Genomic DNA, 18,303 nt, shown 5'->3' on the forward strand with positions numbered 1-18,303 from the left:
CTGTTTTTCCTCCTGGAAGAAGGTCACTTCTGTTAGACACACACGCCCCCCCCCCCCCGCCCCCCCCCCGGCCAATGCTCGGCACCGGCTGGGGGGGGGAGCTCGGCGGACTGGAGGGCAGAGCGGGCGACTCGCTGGTGGCGCGGGTGTCACGTGGCCGGAAGGCGCGCGTTGCCATGGCGATGGCGGGCGGCGGGATGGCGCCGCGGTTCTGGGCGCTGCGGTGCTGCTCCTGCCGCCTCTTCCAGGTGCAGCAGGTGGGTGCGGGCCGGGCCGGGGAGCGGGCCGTGGGCCGCGGGCCGTGGCTGACCGCCCTCCTCTGCCCCCTTCTAGGCCAAGCGGAGCGGCAAGTGGAGCTGCAGCGTGTGCGGCCAGCGGCAGGCGGTGCAGAAGGTGAGGGGCCGGGCCGGGCCGGGCCGGGGGGGGGGAGGCCTGTGCGGTGGCAATGGGAAGCCCAGCGTGGTGGCGGAGAGCCCTGTGGGGTGGCAGTGGGGAGCCCAGGGTGGCAGCTCGCCCTACCCGGACATCGCAAGCCGTACGTGCTAACCTGGGGTGGAGCCTCACTTTGTGCTGTTTCCTTCTGGCTGCTTCCTAAGCCTTGTTTTTGTTAATTTTTTTTTGCAGGTTTATGGCCAAGGGTCTGGCCTGGACTGTAGGCTTCATGTCCAGAAATTAAACTTGCTGCAGGGTGAGGCAGAGGAAGCAATTAGTTGGACATCTCGGTAGAGTCTTTAATGTTTTATCTGCTCGTTTCTTTTGATGCGCTACAGCTGATGCATGTCTTCACACATTGGGTGCCTGTTACCTAATTCGAGCTCACAGGAGGGTTTTCTGTCCTGTTGTAAAGCCATGACACGTGCCAGTTTTGTCGTCATCTCATAGGAACAAGCTATTTGTTGGTTTTGGTGTCCTGGCGTGTTTCTTTCGACAAGGAATTTTTTCAGATAACTTCAGTTGATCAATAGTGTGTGTTGGTCAGGCCCTTTACCCATTAAAATATATGCAATAACATTTTTTTTTTCTTTTTAATTGGTCTTTCTTATTTACTGTTTGATGAGCTGACTGTGGAGATGTCTATCCGTCTTACCGACAAGCAGTGCAGAGGTGCATCCTCAGAGAGAAAACATCCTCCACTCTAAGCTGTTGCTACCTAACTGTTGGCATTCAGGGGTTTCACACTGTGGATCTGTTGAGTAATCGCTGCTGCTATTGATAAAAAGACTTGTTTAGTACAAACATTTGGGTGTAATTCCTGCTGGGCTGGAAAATCTGAGTAGCACTTTCCTGTTTATTTCATTCCTGAATCTGTTTACAGATCGCCTGATCTTGAACTGGTCTTGAACTGGTCCAGCTTCCTTTCTACTCAAGGTTATTTTCAGAAATCAGTCAAAGCTAGTTAGATAACTTAGTTGCGTATATGCAGTGGTTCAGGGTTAAGCTTTGGGAAGAAAACTCATTCTTTGTTCACTTTATCAAAAAGGTTGCTATTTCTATTCTGAAAACATTGTGAAATTCAAAACATTGTGAAATAACTTCCCTTTTTCCTTGGTTGCTTGGGATATAATTAGTGGGTTTAAGCCGTTGTCCCAAAGACACGCTGTTATATCCCTAGTTATGATCAACTAGAATTTATCATTTAATGATTAGCAGCTTTAGATCAAACTTGCTACTCTATTTTTATAGAAAGGAGGGCTGCCCTCTAACTAGATTTTTTGAAGTATTTGGGCAATAAATCTGGCAAATCCTTCATTTGACATCTGCTTTTCTATAGATCCTTTTCTTTTTCTGACATGCCTCCTATCCAGTGTTCCTATGCATGCTTTCTATCCAATCCCTTGTGCTATGACTAGGTGATTTGAAAATTAGAAATCAGCAGACAGAAGTGTGCTCCAGAAACTCTAGTTTAAACCTCTATTTTAGGTGCGTAAAAGACTCTGTAAATGACGGCAAAATTATAGCAGCCCAGCATGAAGACAGTCTGGTCCAGCAGGTAAGATACCTACAAAGCTGAGGTAAATACTAACCCATACTGACCTAGGTGAATCAAAGTGAAATCAGTGATCCCTTTATATGGGTTCAGACAGCTGAAATCGTGTATATAATCAGAGAGGCTCCAGCACAGAGAGAATGAGATGTATACAGAAATGCTCTGCTCCACTGAGATACTGAACCTGGGAACACAATACAGGAACATGTCCTAAACTGGCTTGTGATTTGAGGCATTCAGCACATACCTAACAATGCCAAAAATGTAAACCTTGTATTTTGCTGTTTTCAGTAATTCTCCAATGTTGTAGGAGGGAAGGGCAGAAGTCAGTCGCTGGAGAAAATATCTGGACAAGGACAGCGAAGATCAGGAAGATGGGGAGGAGGCAGCAAGTACAGAAAGGCAAAAGTTCTGTTCCCGGAGGAAGAATGCTATGGAAGAACAAAGGTACAGAAAGAACTTTTTTTTTTTTGTAATTCCTGCCTGGGAATGGTGACATCTGGTTTGGACGAGTGGGAGGTAGCTCATCTCTGATAGCTGAACAAAGTACAGGTTGCAATGTATGACCTGAGCTGAGCAGGGATTTGGTATTTGGGGGTAGAAATTCTCTTATTGCTAGAACCATGCATTTTATGAACATTTACAGTGATTTGTGAAAAAATTTCACAGTAGAGCTAATCCGTCCTCTTTGTGGATGGTTTTCTTGGCCAGAAAACACCAGAAGAGCTTTCTCTCCAGTGAAGTTCAGGAGTATGCAGAAGAAAATGGAGTTTTCCAGCTTGCCTACCAAGCCAAAAAGGTTAAAACCACTGAGGTATTTTAGTTGTAGAAGATGCTTCCTACCAGTAAAACAAAACGGTGTTCTCCTGACCTCTTTTGTGTCATCATAATTTTGAATTTTTATGAGTCTTCCTCTGCTCTTCTATTTGAATGACGGGGGAGGAGAAGAAAATTGCGTCAGGAGTTTCTCTCTGCCAGGTTTTAGTCAGGCAAAAACAATGCCACCTTGTGTAGGCTGAGTGGTTGAGCCGGATTCCTCCATCAGCACAGCTGCAATCTATGCTGCTTTGCCTTACTGAGCAGTGGCACTTGTGTAGTATGCAATCATTAAGGCTACCGTGATTACCTGCAGTGCCAGTGAAGTTGGCCTGAGTCTTCACAGCCCAGAGTTCACAGGCCCACCCAGAGCATCAGCCTCAGCTCTGCCTCAGAGGGCTGTTGGGAATTTGGGTACATTTGAAGGACCTGTTTGCTCTTTCTTTGCCTGCTTCTGTGCAGCTTGGCTGTGCATGCTGGCTTTACAACCAAACTCTCTTTCTTCTTACAGCACAAGGAATGTTTAGTAGGAGTGCCTAACCAAGATGATGGAGATGCTGTTTCTGGAGAGAGTATGGTTCGTGCTGACTGTGAGTCTGTAGTGCCTGAGGAGAATACACAAACCCCAACTGCTTGTACCAAACCCTCAAAGTGGGAAAAATTTCTCTCATGGTCTGACCCCTATAGCAAAAATGCTTCCAGGGTCACCTTGTCACCACAGGAGGGCAGTGGAAGGTTGGTGCTACACAGCACTGCCGCAGCAGATGCTGGTATGGCCAGTAGATGCTCAGAACAGGCTGGAAAAACTCTACTTCCAGGTACAGGTTTTCAATTTAAAAAGTGTGTTGCTAGCACTGAGCAGCTTGCGTTGAAACTGCCTGGCACCGTGGTACCCAGCACCAGTTGCTCAGTTGAGGAGGAGGTGTTGTTCAAAGAACCTCAAAGCCAGTTGATAAGGGTGGGATCTGGTGCCACGGAGACCACTGCAGGAAGGCACTGTTTGGATAGCACAAGGAGGGCAAACACCTTTGTTAACTGTAACACTGGGCCAAAGCCTAGCAATGTTTCTTGTACACCCCTCTTCTGCACAGGTGATGAGTTTGATGATGATATCTGAGAAGTTCAGGCAGTGCTTTCATGGTTGTCTCTTTAATGTATTTGGTATGTTGATTACTGATGCAAGATTTTGAGCTAAAGGTAGCTTTACTCTACTCTAAGCCTTACAGAACTGCATTATTAATTAAAGCTGTTTGTTTACTTGCTTTATGGCTGTGTTGGGGGGGTGGTTAATAAGGGTGGAAGAGACTGTTGCAGGGGGCAAGCACTAGGGTTACACAGTGTTGTCTAGCAACCTCATCAGCTACAAGAATGGAAGTAGGTCAGCTGGGGGGGGGGGGGGGGGGGGGGTGGGTAAGCTCCCAGGCTCTAAGATTCCTGGCCAGTACCATTAAATTCTGTGATTAACTCCCCATTACAAACTACAGCTCTCTGCCCCTGTACTCTGTTTAGATCTCCCATAGCAACCCTTTCTTCCAGAGCTGGAGAGCAGGCTTCAGAGCCAGCAAACCATTTGAGTCCTATTCAGAAGTATAGCCTTAAAGGCTACACCAAGGTATGTGCAAAAAGGCAGACCTACAGTCCTGGGCTGCCTCCCTTGCACAGAGAGCTGCTTGATGACATCACATGCTCTTAGCCTAGTCCCTCTGCTCTTTTAACTAAGTTACAGTAAACAAAATAGTACAGCTGTGATACTTAAAACTCAGACACTCATCACAGGAAGTAGTATTTATTTTTCCTCCATTCTACAAGCACTTAGGAACACAAGACAGAAACCCTTAGCAGGAAGAAAGATGAACCACTGAGTGAGTTGTACTGCATTGTCTGCTTTCAGTTAGAGGGAAAGTGCTTTCTGTTACACAGACTACTACAAGTGAGGTGGCTGCTTGGAATACTGGATGGCATCTAGTGCTGCCCCAATGTCGCAGTTCTTTGTCTGCAGGAGTCGAGTGAGCCATCCACCCTCATCAGAGAAGCCCATAGAGAGCATCTGGGACAAAGATTCAATGAGGCGAGGGTCTGCTTCTGTTAAGAGAAGAATAGTTTAAAGTTGAAATATTTCATGTAATTGGCAAACCAGCCAAGGCTCCAGTAACACACAGTAGGTAGCACTAATCCAGCATAGCTGATTAAATGCTAGAAGACATGCTCTCTTTTGTCTCCCAGGAAGGCAGATGTTTTGAGATAAAAGATACATAACCAGCCAAGAAAACTGCTGAGTCAGACTCAGCTGGCCTTGCTGTAGGACTCTCTGCTGCTGATCTCAGTTAAGTGGCCTTGTATACCATTACTGGCCCCCACCAAAAGAATGCTGTCTAAAAGCCACAGGATGTACTTGTCCTGCATTGAAAGGCTCCCTTGAAAAGTACAGAGCAAGGACATGATTTAGGATAGATACCACCTTTTTTGATGTTGCTCAAGTGGCATATTAGTCCAGGGCCAGAAGTCTTGTTAAGACTTGGCTGCCCACATTCAAGCGTAGAACCACCTGACCACCTCTAACAGGGTGCAAGAGCTGCTATACCCACTAACAAAGTTAGTCAAGTTTAGCTGTAATTTATGTGACCTTAGTTTCTACCATCCCTAAAAGCAGATCTGCTTATGTCAGGCAAGTTGGCAGTTCCTTAGTGAAAACTGCTCTCAGCTATGAAACCTGCACACATTCTCATACCTGGTGGGAGATGTGGGTAGAGTGCAGCTTCTCGCAGTCCTGTAGGTCCTGGTTGGGGAGGATCCTGAGATATATCCAGGGAGTTGGGACCCTCTGTCTCTGGCATTTGCAGAGACTGCAGTTCACCTGTGGAAGGATCCACTTCTTTGGAAGATAAGTGGGTCCAGTCCTCATCACCCCCTGATGAACTGCTGGACTCACTGTGTTCCTGAAATGGGAAGAAAAAAGGTCCAGGTGCTGTAGCACTTTCCAGGTAGGATGCATGCTCCTACTATGTGCCTTTAAAACGAAGGGTTACACCCACCACAAGTCCCACCACCTTTGCTGTAAGCCTGTAAAGCTAAAGCAAAGGTGCCATATATTACTTAATCTGCTACTGAATCCCGCAATGCATGCTAAATTATCATCTTCCTTTTTAGTAAAGCCTCAGCAAGCATTTTTACATTAGTGTCATAGTTCTTGTACCTGGGACTGGAAGCTGCCATCTTCCATTTGTGCGGGCACAGAATCTATCACCATGTCTTGTATCTGCTCTGCAACAGCATTTACTTCTGTAGCAGAATCTGTGTTATTCCAGTCTGGTTTGGTCTGAACATTCTGGTTAAGAGTACTGCTGCTTGACTCGGCATTGTTCTTCTCTTGATTGTTTGAAGCAGGAGTCACTTTGCTTCTCTGTCCTCCATGTTCCACATCAATATCAACTTCAATACCTAGAAGAGGATTTGAGATGGAGAAAGTCTTATGGACATTTTTCCAAAGCACAGTCCTAAATGAGCATGGATCAATCCTGGTCTAAATGCTTTAAGGTTTCTGTAATCCTACAGTTTGCCATGTAACATGCAGGAATTAAAATGCAAAGTATCATTTAAACAAAGGTTAGTTAAGTACCAAATAGTCATCCTCCTCTAGATAGACAAGCTGTACATTTAGAGGGTCAGGGCAGAAGTTGCCTATGTCCACATAAGCCAAGCAAAATCCTGAGTGACCACTGACTTAAAGTTAGTGTTACAGTGGTGACATGTTAATGAAATCTTTCCTCATCATTTCCTCCCATAAGAGGGCTCTGAGAAGGTACCAAGTGGCTGTTCTAAGCCTAGGCATTATTAGTACCAGGAGTAAATTAAGCCTTCAAGGCTTAGTAGCATGAGGTAGTTCCAGTATCAGTCACAACAGCTGAATGCTGCTCCTGTTAAGAGGACCTTTAAGCTGGTCTCAGGGATTCAGATAACAAACTAAGTCACTTACCCAGGGGGCTCAGAAAAGCTGCAACACTCTCCCCAACATTCTTTAAGAAGGTGACATTGGGGTCCTGAGGCTGGCTGTTAGTAGAAGCTTCTAGAAAAACAATTTCTGTTAGCACATATAGAAGCTCAGAGGGAAAGAGCACCTACAAAGTGTATCCCCATGAGATCTTGGTGGTTGTTTCCTGTCACTTGCATACACCACACAACAAAGGCAGTACAGAGACAAAAACCTAATTCTGAGCTACCTCTGGAACAGAGAATCAGTGGCATTAGCATTGTTAAGGCTCATTAGCCATGCTGAAAGGCAGATCTGGAGTAGAGCAGTGACATGCTTAACCTAACAGCTCAGCTTGGTTTGGTTCCAGATACTCTCTCTGCATCCTCATCGATTGCATGGGCCCAAGCATGCCTTAAAATAATCCCACTCTGTGCTGAAAGGTGCTAGTTATTTCAAGCAGATTAGATTGGTTCCCATGTCTATTTTTCCACCCAGATTCTACCCTGCGGTGCAGAACCTCAGCTAGTCTGGCTCCACCACTCCCTTGTTTACCAGGGCATCTGCTCTTACCTTCCGCAGTGGGTGGACTGGACGCTGCAGCATTGGCTTGGGCTTGCTCAGAGTTTTGGCATGGAGCTGCAGGGCCAGGATATCCCCAGCAGTGCATCCATGGGAACGGTGGAACACCATGCCGCATTTTACGGAGCCAGCGTCCTCGAGGCAACCACTGTACAGGGCAACATTCATCATGTGACTGTTCACACAGCCAGATTCCAAGTAACTGGAACTTATGACTTAAATTTGAGAAATATCCCATTCATTAGTTCCCCTCCATAAATTTTGCTCACCTCAAATGGATTGAGCAGTGGACTTTGAAACATCACCATGTTGTGCTCCTTGTGGATGCCTTTACCCTCACAGGTGCTGCACAGGTCATAGTCTGGACAGACAGTGCACTTGAACCTGGCACCCACCACCGGTCCTTCACAGCCATCACAGATCACATTGGGGTGCACCATGTCACGGGGAGGCTCCTGGCTGCATTGCGAGCGATGTTCCCGCTTGCACTCCTTCTTCTCTATTAAGGAAAGGAAACTTTGCATCAAGAACGAGGTTACTATTTAAAGGCTGGAAATGAGGCAGAGGAGAAGGAAGCACAAACAGCCCTTGTCAGAGCAGTATTGACTTACTAGATGAGTTTATTTTTACACTGGCTGCCAAACACAAGCTGGGGGCATGTAAGCGAACTTAAACCGAGTACGAAGGGGTTTTGCAAAGATACCTGCTCCTCAAATTGAGCATGCCTTAACAGTCTCTTGGCGTGTTTATTTTAGATTAGTACTGCACTACCCCATTTGGCTTCTCATCCTACCTTCCTAAGCACTGCAAGAACAAAATGCTTCTGGAGAGGGAGTTACGAAGAAATGCCAGGAGGCATAACAGATGAGAACAGGGACAACAGCCGCTGGCTGCTGTGACTCAATAGATGGACTGCAGATAAAGCTCTGCAGGTTCCCACACAAACAGAAGGGACTAGGGAGCAACTATGCACTGAATAAGCTGGAATTGCTGGAATTAAGACTTCCTAACGTACTGTTGTGAATATTAAAGATATCAGTGCCAGGCTATCGTTGCCAGGGAGCCAGCAGGACAAGAGTGGCTCACATTGGGCCAGCTGAGATGCCAGGGCTACAAGGAAACTTGTGATGTGTTTACCTACCTCAGCAGGGAGGATTCATATTCTGGCATATCACCCTGCCCTTTATTTAACCTCCCCCCCGCCCAGACGGCTGCAGGTTATGCCAGGCCCCTGAACACAAGGCGAAGGGCCAGGGTTTGCTTCTCCCGTTTTCGGAGGCCTGCCAGCCAGCGCGCAGCCCGTGCGGCATTACCTTTGACGTAAACACGAAAGACGCCATCCTGCACATAAGGCATCGCCATCTCCAGCTCCTCGTCGGTGGAAAAAGCAATCAGGTCCCCGTCTTCATCTAGGGAGGGTGAAGCGCAGGATTAGGTGCCCGCTCAGGTGTCACGGCGGGGAGCCGGGGAGGGGGGCTGCAGCGGGGGCAGCCCCCCTCCCCTCCGGCCTTCCCACCCCCCGGGGCACCGGTCTGGGGGCCCGACCCTCCACCGGAGCGGGGGACGACCCGGCTCCGCGGACGTTCCCCCCCCCCCCCCCCCCCCAGCCCCCTCGCTCACCCTTGTAGTGCATGCGGAAGGCGGGCGGCGGCCCGGCCCGCAGCAGCCCCTGGAAGAGCTCGGCGACGCGGTCGTGGATGGCTTGGTAGCGGGCGGGCGGCGGGAGGGAGAAGCGGCGGATCTCGCGGGCCGCCTCCTCCTTGCCCAGCAGGTAGGCTTTCACCGTCAGCGCCGCCATGGCTGTGGCGCAGCAGGAATTGCCGTCGGGGAGCCGGACGGGACGGCGGCGGGCTGGGCTGCGGGGCGGGAGCCGCGCTCTGCGCCGCCGCCTTATAGCGCCGCGGGGAGGGGCGGGCAACGCGTCCGCCCCGCCCCCGAGCCGCAGGCACCGCCCCCGAGCCCCTCGCCGAAGCGCGGCTCTCCCCGTTCCTGGCTCCGCCCCCCGGCTTCTAGGCTCCGCCCGCAGGGTTCTAGGCTCCGCCCCCAGCTTCTAGGCTCAGTCCACCGGCTTCTAGGCTCCGCCCCCGGGCTTCTAGGCTCCGCCCCCGGCTTCTAGGCTCCGCCTCCTCGGAACCAGGCTCCGCCCCCCCGGTTCTGGCTCCCCGGGGGTCCCGGCTGCGGGCCGGGGTCCCGTCCGTTCCCAGCGCCCGTTACGGCTTTCGTTTTCTGCGGGGCGTGCTCATCGATATGTCGCCTGCAGCTGGAAAAAAAAACCACAAAAGAAAATCTGTGAATACTCGCAAATGCCCGCTGTTCGGCTCCGGGCCCTGCTGGTTTCTGTTTTCTCCGTTTCCCGGGCTCGCATCCCCAACCGGCGGTGAGGGCAGAGACGGGGAGCGGGGCGGTTTGGGGGGGGTCAGGGCCGTGCTGATCACAAAAGCATCACCGGTGCTTGGTCAGCGGGGAGCGAGTGCGGCGTCGGTACCTTCTGTGTGGCCGCATGGCCTCCGGGACCCACCGGTTGGGGAAAGACGACCGGGGGTGTGCTGTGCACCCCGGGACAGCCCCCGGATGAACTGGTCCCCATCGCTGCCTGGGAGCAGGTACCAGCATTAGCCAGAGCACATGGTAACGTGGCACTCGGCCATCCCGCTCCTCCCCGTCGCCTCCATCTTCTGCACCGGGGCGAGCAGGGCCAACCCGGCCGGGTGACGGAGGTGGGGAGCCGCTCCCGTCGGAGGGGTTGGGATGCTCAGCGTGGCAGGAATAAATAACTCTTCAGCTAATGCTCTTCCCTGAACCCGGTGTTTCGGAAGAGGGGGCTAAAAATAAAGATCCCGGTATAAACACAACTGACATTAAGGAGGACGGTCTGGGGGCTTTCCAAGTTGGTTGGCAGCAGTATTTTTTTTGCAGATCAGATACAGTTGACAGGCCGCTTAATCTGGCCACAGGAGAGTCCAGCTGGCAGAACACGCCGTCTGCGCCGTCCAAGTGTGATTAAATAAAGATGGATCGATGATTATTAGGTTCCTCGTTGGTGCTAATTCCCTCTCACCCAATGGCCTGACCACTCTGTCTCTTAGTGACGTATTTCTTGGTCTAAGATAATAAAAACTTAGGAGAAACTGTGTCATGATTTATCGTCTTCTGCAATCAAGAGAAGGGTAAGTTTTAATTTCCACGTTGGGGAGGTAGTTTATTTCTGAACCTAAAGTACATATGTTAAAACACTTGGCCTTCTGTATAGATCCATTTTTGGCATATGTGTGGCAATTTTGAAATTGCAACACTTTTCTAGAAAATAGTATTTACAGTGGACAGGATCGCCCTTTTTAACTTTAGAAGTTTTCTAGGAATTTCGATTTCCAGGTACGACACGGCAAATATTCCACCGTGAAGTGATGAGTTAAAGTTTAAACATAAGCAGATTCAGGTTTAAGCATGAGTGATGCTGTGCAGGGAATGATTCACCAGCTTTTACAGCACGAGATATTGAAAGGTTTGGGCACGCAGCAAAGGCGGATTGCACTCACCTTCCCTTTTGCCTCTTTGCTGTGAATATCCTTATTTCTGAAAATGTCGGTGAAAGTTGCTGACTTGACATCATTGGATTATTTTTTTTCTCCATAAAATCAGAAGAGGGACCAGCGGTAGCAAGGCATGCAGTACCGGACACTCTGCCGATGTTGAATCTGCCTTGCCAAGCAGCACCTCCAGCATGTCCATCTCGTGTCCTATTTCTGAGGGACCCTGACAGCCACTTTTGGGCTCATTTATAGGGCCAGAGACTTGTATTTTGGGACCCAGCCCCAGAACATTCATTCCTTAGGCACCGAGTTGCTGCCGACCCAGATGGGACCAATTCCTTATTCCCTTCTCCGTCACTGCCTGGGTGTTTGAGGCACAGTGGGTTGTCCTCAAGTTGCCAGGTCTTTTCAAGCCAGTTGTGTCCCCAGATTAATTGATGCACTTACAATTATCAGACGATGCACCAAATTAAAAGCAGAAATCTGAGTTTTCCTCTGTGTGAACTTTCATCCAGCTGGCAAATATGGAAGGGGCCAAAAGCCAGAGGGAATCTCCCTTCTCCTGGTGGGGCGTGCTGAGTCACGCTCAGCTTTCTGGTCGTGACATCATGCACTTTTACAAAACATAAGGAAAACAAGACTTTCACCAGCCTGCTGGTTGTTTAGCTCACCGACCACGGGACAGGGGTGACTCAGTGAGTCGCCTCCTCCTCCTCCTCCTCCTCCTCCTCCTCCTCAAGGTCGGGGATTTCCTCCCAGCGAGCCCTTCTCTGGCACAGACCTTGGAACTCGGTCTCCCAGCATTTTCCTATCGCCCCCAGCCCTGGGACGGGCCTCCCGGCAGTTTCTCAGCCCCCTGGAGAGGCCATGTCAGAAGCTGTGCTGTATTCCCACATACATTAACTTGAGATGTTTTTCCCTCTGTTTCCCCCGGGTTTTGGCATTCTCGGCATGAAGCACTGGCTGCGTGGATGTTTTCTTATGGTTCTTTAGGAATCCCATAGCATCACAGCAACCCCTGCCCAAAAAGTGGTTTGTCAGCCCTAGCTGATGAGCAGCCAGCTTCACGGATGGATGTAGCAAAGGAGCAGCAAAGGGGATGGGGAAAAAAAAAAAAAGCTACTTGAGTCTAAAATTTCAAAGTTACAGAGGAAAGGCTCAAAAAGGAGCAATTAGCATCCCAGCAGTGCTCTGCTTTCTCTCTACACCCACATTCTGCTGGGAAGTGTTTAAAAATATTTGGTGAGATTCTTGCTCTGGGGGCACAATCACTAGAAACGCTCCTTATGTCCAAACTTTTCATGTTTGCGGTAAAGTCCTGGCAGGATGAAGCTGGGTGGTGGGGGGAGGATGACAGTGTCCGGTCTTTTTCCTTGCTTGCAAACCACAACAGAGGCTGATGATGATTTTCCAGAGGGAATTCCTCCCCAGATCATCGCCCCAGCCTGAGGCCCCCATCACCGCCCTGGCACTCCCGGTGAGGAGGGGCAGGTTTGGGAAGCACCCCCGGCTCTAGCAGGACGGTGTGCGGTGACGGAGGGACGGTGCGGAGCCGCAGCGGGTGGGCGCTCGTCGGGCTGGACCGGGTGCCGGGTCAAGACCCTGCCACGGTGCCACACGCTCCTTCCAGGGGTTTCTGGAGAGGTGCAGGATCCTCCGGATGCACCGGGTCAGATGCTGGTGACTCAGCCTGGTCCCGTGATGGTTTCCCTCCTCCTCCAGCCCAGTGAAAACACTGTTCACCGCCTCCGAAGCAGAAACCCTCCTTCCTCAACAGCACAGGCAGAAGGGAAAGCCGAGTGGGTTGTGTGTTTTTTTGCTGTGTCATTTCTGAGGTTGAGCTTTCCTGAAGGTTAGCTCTGCCACGTCAGGTGTTTACACAGGCTCAGCACCATTGCTCATAGAGGTGATGTGAAATTTTTAAGGGCAAAAAACTCTGGGACAGGTTTTTCATTGAGACGGAGGAGCAGATAGGGAAAAAGGGGTGGGGAGCAGGCACAAAGTACAAGCACGCTATGGGTGTCGTGCGAATACGTAAGGGTTTTGTGTTGCCAAAGGTGAAAAGGAACTTTTTGCAACCTACACAAATTGCTTGGGGTGAGTGTTGCTTTGAGAACCTGACTTGTAGCTTTTGCCCTGAATTAAAGCATCATGTCAACACATCGAAGGTAAGCACCCTGCTGTGATACTCATCTCTCGTGGCTAAGGAGAATTTGGAAATAGTTGCGCTGCAGTGAAACAAGTCCTAGTGATGTTTGAACACAGCGACCTATAAAACACATAGAAAATGAAGTTACTTTGGTTTATGAGAAAAACAGCAAGTGTTCTTTGCTTAAAGCAGCCCGGGAAGGACCGAGCCTGACCTGCTCACAGATGGGCCAAAGTCCAGAGCCAAGCTCTTTAGAGAGCTTGATAAAATCAGCTATAAATCTGGATTACATTTTATATCTAGACCTAATAAATGTTTTCTCTTTCTAATATTTGTAATGGCCTCAGGACCTGTGGATTGCTATTGGAGCGCTTTCCGTGGAAGGTCCTCGTTTCTGCAGCGTGCTCAGTATTGCCGACATCAACTGTTCAAAGATCATGAGATCACCTTAAAAACCCATCTTCACTCTGTTTATTTGCTGCCGGGGTTTTGAGTCTCTGCAGTTCATATTTTAAACTTTGCTCTGCAAAGGGACCAAGGCTCAAAACTTGCTTGTTAAAAACAGAATAAAAGCCAAAACCGGGTTAGAGGGAGGGACTCTAAGAATAAAAGGGAACTTTGCAGTTCCGATATAAAAATCCCAAGTGCTGGCAATTTCGCTTAGTCCCTCATTTTTTTCCAAGAGAGCCCAAGGTTTTTGTGATGCGAGGGTGGTATAAACTCATCCGTTTCTTCAGACTTTTATGAAGACAAAGTATAACAGCAGAAATCAGATTAAGGTTTATCCTTGAGAAAGAGTCTAATTAATTGTCCTGGAGAAATTATTAATGTTATTCTGCTCTCTTCTGCTCCAGACACACCATATATCCTGAGCGGTGGGAGCATTTTGCACATCTGAAAATAAACAGCCATCATCTAATGCACTAAAACGCGTCATGTTATTTCTCTCAACTCTTTAATGGCAGTAGGATTTCACACGCCTTTCCCACAAGCAGCTTTTACTTGTCTGCCACCTCTGGAGGGTTTTTGCCATTAATTCCTGTGAATCCTCCGCTGGCTCCTGGGTTTAACACATAGGTTTAAAGCGAGAAAGCAAGGAGGCTAGGTGGGACAGAGCTTCTGGGGCTTGTTTTCTTTGCTCTAATAGTGAAAATGCTATGGCTGGCGTGGCTGAGGCTTTATCTGCAGCCGAGGAGCGAGTTACGGGTGGGTGTGCTGGGCTGGGGGTCCGAGCCTGGGGACGTGGCCGCTCTCTGCGGAGCCGATCGAGCGCTCAAGGGCTCAACTGCTCTGAGGGACGGGACCCGCTGCCGGCTCATGTTCTGCAGGTGACGGTCACTTGGGCAATGCCTCGCAAAATTCAGGTGAGGAAGCATGGATCTGGCCTCCTTATTATTTTTTTTTTTTTAATAGTCCCAAGAGTGATGTTCGGCACATTTCCCTAGTGAGGGACGTGCCCGCTGTGAGCAGTGGTCTGCGCTGGGGCCCCGCAACCTCTCGCTGCCTTCTGGCAGCGAGGTCAGAAACTTTCCGTGCCGTCCAAAGGGCTCCCTCTGCCGATTTCCATCCCGGATCTTCTCATCGCCGGGAGAGGCCATTTCAAGATTTGAAAAATGTGGTTTATTTTAGAAACTAGAGAAGAGTCTAAGGACGCAGGTAGGCAAGACCATCTCCTGCAGAAACGGGCAATCCGCGCTTTTCCTCGTACGCACGTACGGCTTTCAGCGAGGCACACGCTGTGGCCCAGAGCCCCTCGAGGCGGCCCCTGCACCCATCCCTCCAACCCTTCGCCTTTCCAGAAGGAAACGGAACGAAGCCCTGAGGAACCGTTTGCCAGATTTCCCCGTTTTGGAACGATTCCCACGTCGGTTGGAGGGCTGCCCGGAGGAGACGTGCCCACGGAGCCCGGTCGGCTCCGAGGCTGCGGCCGAGCGTCGCCCAGCGCCTGCGTCGCCGCTCCTGCCTCTGGCACGGGCGCGCGCTTCGCTTTACGTCACTCTCGAATTGATCCCAACGTTTCAAACAACAGACCGGTCGCTGGAAGCCAGTCCTACAATATTGACACGTCTGAGAAAGATTTACTCGCTAAAAGAGCTCTTGGGGAATGGAAGATGACAACTTTCGCCGGAGGAATTACGTACCCAGGGACGGGGCACACGAGCTGCCGCCTCCCGTTTGGCCTCGCGAACGGCCGCAGAAGCGAGTTCGGGCGGTAGAGGCGGGTAAGCTCAGCGCTTCAAACCCGACGCCGCTGTACCGCTCCTCCCGGTCCGCAGGGCGATAGAGCTGGGCCCACTAACAGAAGCAAACCCAAGCAAAATGATTTTTAAATCCGATTCCTTCTGCCCTTCACCTGGGCAAGCAGCTTGAGGCCGTAACCCCCGAACGCCAGGTCCTTTGGGTCCTCCCGGGCGGCAGCGTCCGTCTGCGATATTCATCCGGCATCGGTGCTCCCTCCATGGACACCGGAGGCCGTTCCCTTAACCGAGGATGAGACGCTCCTGCGGAAACGGCAGCGAATCCGCGCCGCGTGGCCGAGGGGGCTGCCCCGCGCGAAGGTCCACGCGCGCGCCCCGTGCGCGCCCACGGGTGCACGCGCACGCACCCACGCAGACGTACGGACCCGGGCGCACGCGCACGCACACGCACAGACGTATGGACGCGGGCGCACGCACACACAGAGACATATGGACCCACCCACCCAGTCATATGGACGCAGGCGTGTACACGTGCGCGCGCGCGCGCACACACACGGACGTACGGAGACAGGCACGCGCGCGCGCGCGCACACGCACATGCATAGGCCCATGGAGGCACCCACAGATATATACGTACCTTTGTACGGACATATGCGTGTGCACAAGTATGCATGTATACGCAGCTATAGGAATAAGCCAAGTGTATAGGTGTGTGTATTTAGATACGTAACCCATGAATGTGCACGTGTGCGGACACAGAGTCTCACACACAGTCACACACACTCGCTCTCACACTCACACACACTCAGTCGCACATGCGCACACACAGTCACACACACTCTGCCACGCACTCGCTCACACTCCTGCTCACTCACACTCGTACTCGCACGCTCTCTCTCACGCACACACTCTCTCATGTACACACACTCACAGGCACACACACTCTCACACACTCACACACATGCTCAGACTCACACACACACTCACTTTCTCACGCACACACACACTCAAGCGCACACACTCACAGGCACACACACTCTCACACACTCACAAATGCGCTCACACACATATGCACACACTCTCTCTCACACACTCTCTCTCACACACTCTCTTATCCACACACACTCTGTCACACACTCACACACACGCTCATACTCACACTCACACACAAACTCTCACACTCTCACACACACACTTTCTCACACACACACTCACAGGCACACACACGTGCGTGCTCACACACACACACACACTCACTCACACACTATCTCTCTCACACACACGCTCACTCACACACTCACACACTATCTCTCTCTCACACACACATACACACACTCTCTCACACTCTCTCACACACACACACACTCACTCACACACTCACACACTCACTCACACACTCACACACACACTCTCACACTCACACACACTCGCTCACACACTCACTCACACACACACACACACACTCACACACTCACACACACACTCTCACACTCACACACACACTCTCACACACTCACACACTCACACACACACTCTCACACTCACACACACTCACACACACACCCACACTCTCACACACACACTCTCACACTCACACACACTCACACACTCACTCACACACACATACACACACACTCACACACTCACACACACATATACACACACTCACACACACACTCACACACTCACACACACACTCACACTCACACACTCTCACACACACACTCACACATTCACACGCACACACACTCTCACACACACACTCACACACTCACACACACACTCACTCACACGCTATCTCTCTCACACACACACTCACTCACACACTCTCCCTCACACACTATCTCTCTCTCACACACACATACACACACTCGCTCACACACTCACTCACACACACATACACACACTCACACACTCACACACACTCACTCACACACTCACACACACACTCTCACACTCACACACACTCACACACTCACTCACACACACATACACACACACTCACACACTCTCACACACACTCTCTCTCACACATATACACACACTCACACACACACTCACACACACACTCACACACTCACACTCTCTCACACACACACTCACACACACACACTCACACATTCACACGCACACACACTCTCACACACACACACACTCACACACTGTCACACTCACACACACTCACACACTCTCACACTCACTCTCACACACACTCTCACACACACACACACACTCACACACTCTCACACTCACACACTCTCACACACACTCTCACACACACACACACACTCACACACTCTCACACTCACACACTCTCACACACACTCTCACACTCACACACACACTCACACTCTCTCACACTCACACACACTCCCTCACACACTCACCCCCCCCTCCCCGCTGCCGCCGCCGCCGGCCCCCCCCTCCCCCGCACGGGGGCGCCCTCCGCCCGCTGCCGCCCCGCCCCTTGGCCCCGCCCCCTTGGCCCCGCCCCCTTGGCCCCGCCCCGCCCCGCCCCGCCCGCCCGGCGCGGCCCGGCCCGGCCCGGCCCGGCGCGGGGCGCTGCATGCGGGCGGGCGGGCGGTGCGCCCCGCTCCGCTCCGCTCCGCTCCGCACCGCGCTCCCCGGGGCCCCCGGGGCCGCCGAGGCCGCGCCGCGCCCGGGACATGCGGCCGCCCCCGCCGGCGAGGAGGCGATGAGGCTCCGCAGCGGCACGGCGCTCACGCTGCTGCTCGGCTGCCTGTGCGCCCTGCTCTCGCTCTCCTGGTACGGCGCCTTCGGCGGGCACAAAGGTACGGGGAGGCGGATTTTGGGGAGGCGGGGGGGGGGGGCTCGGGGCCCCGAGGCCGGGGAGGGGGCCGTGCTCCGGGAGCCGGGCCCTCCTGGACCCCCGTGTGGGGGAGGATCCTGACGGGCAGGATCCTGCAGGAGCCTTTGGGAACCCCTGGCCCCGCCGTATCCCCCGCCGGTCCCCGCGGGACCGTGACCCGTGGGAACAACCCTCGGTGCGGGCGTGCCCGTGCCCGGTAGGGCGGGGGGGGGGCGGTGGGGGGGTGGGTGCCAGGGTCGGGGGT

At 51.8% G+C, this 18,303-nt stretch overlaps 3 protein-coding genes across 5 annotated transcripts in view; 2 read left to right on the forward strand and 1 right to left on the reverse strand.

Annotated features, from left to right (window-relative positions):
• The first annotated feature begins 32 nt into the window (after nt 1–32).
• MRNIP (MRN complex interacting protein) lies at nt 33–4,065 on the forward strand. 2 transcript variants are annotated; one of them, XM_049829833.1, is made up of 7 exons: nt 33–257; nt 334–393; nt 625–722; nt 1,921–1,990; nt 2,298–2,434; nt 2,699–2,801; nt 3,315–4,065. In XM_049829833.1, the coding sequence occupies exons 1-7, from the start codon at nt 75–77 to the stop codon at nt 3,918–3,920; spliced, it is 1,257 nt and encodes a 418-aa protein (XP_049685790.1). In that variant the 5' UTR covers nt 33–74; the 3' UTR covers nt 3,921–4,065. The 2 variants fall into 2 exon arrangements, with proteins under 2 accessions (XP_049685790.1, XP_049685791.1); XM_049829834.1 differs by having other exon boundaries at nt 2,699–2,786.
• Nucleotides 4,066–4,573: 508 nt separating this feature from the next.
• SQSTM1 (sequestosome 1) lies at nt 4,574–9,238 on the reverse strand. Of its 2 annotated transcripts, XM_049829827.1 has the most exons (8): nt 8,973–9,238; nt 8,666–8,761; nt 7,622–7,851; nt 7,344–7,500; nt 6,777–6,866; nt 5,997–6,241; nt 5,532–5,739; nt 4,574–4,885 (listed from the first exon to the last, which is right to left on the reverse strand). In XM_049829827.1, exons 1-8 carry the CDS (start codon nt 9,148–9,150, stop codon nt 4,728–4,730), a joined length of 1,362 nt encoding a protein of 453 aa, XP_049685784.1. In that variant the 5' UTR covers nt 9,151–9,238; the 3' UTR covers nt 4,574–4,727. The 2 variants fall into 2 exon arrangements, with proteins under 2 accessions (XP_049685784.1, XP_049685785.1); XM_049829828.1 differs by lacking the exon at nt 6,777–6,866.
• Nucleotides 9,239–17,820: 8,582 nt separating this feature from the next.
• Nucleotides 17,821–18,303, forward strand: part of MGAT4B (alpha-1,3-mannosyl-glycoprotein 4-beta-N-acetylglucosaminyltransferase B) — a 52,544-nt gene continuing 52,061 nt past the window's right edge. Inside the window, exon 1 of the mRNA XM_049829487.1 lies at nt 17,821–18,021. Coding sequence (XP_049685444.1) covers nt 17,925–18,021 — 97 coding nt within the window. The 5' untranslated portion in view covers nt 17,821–17,924. The remainder of the gene's footprint in view (nt 18,022–18,303) is intronic.

The sequence above is a fragment of the Accipiter gentilis genome, chromosome 26, assembly GCF_929443795.1.
Source record: "Accipiter gentilis chromosome 26, bAccGen1.1, whole genome shotgun sequence".
Classification (NCBI taxonomy): Eukaryota; Metazoa; Chordata; class Aves; order Accipitriformes; family Accipitridae; genus Astur; species Astur gentilis.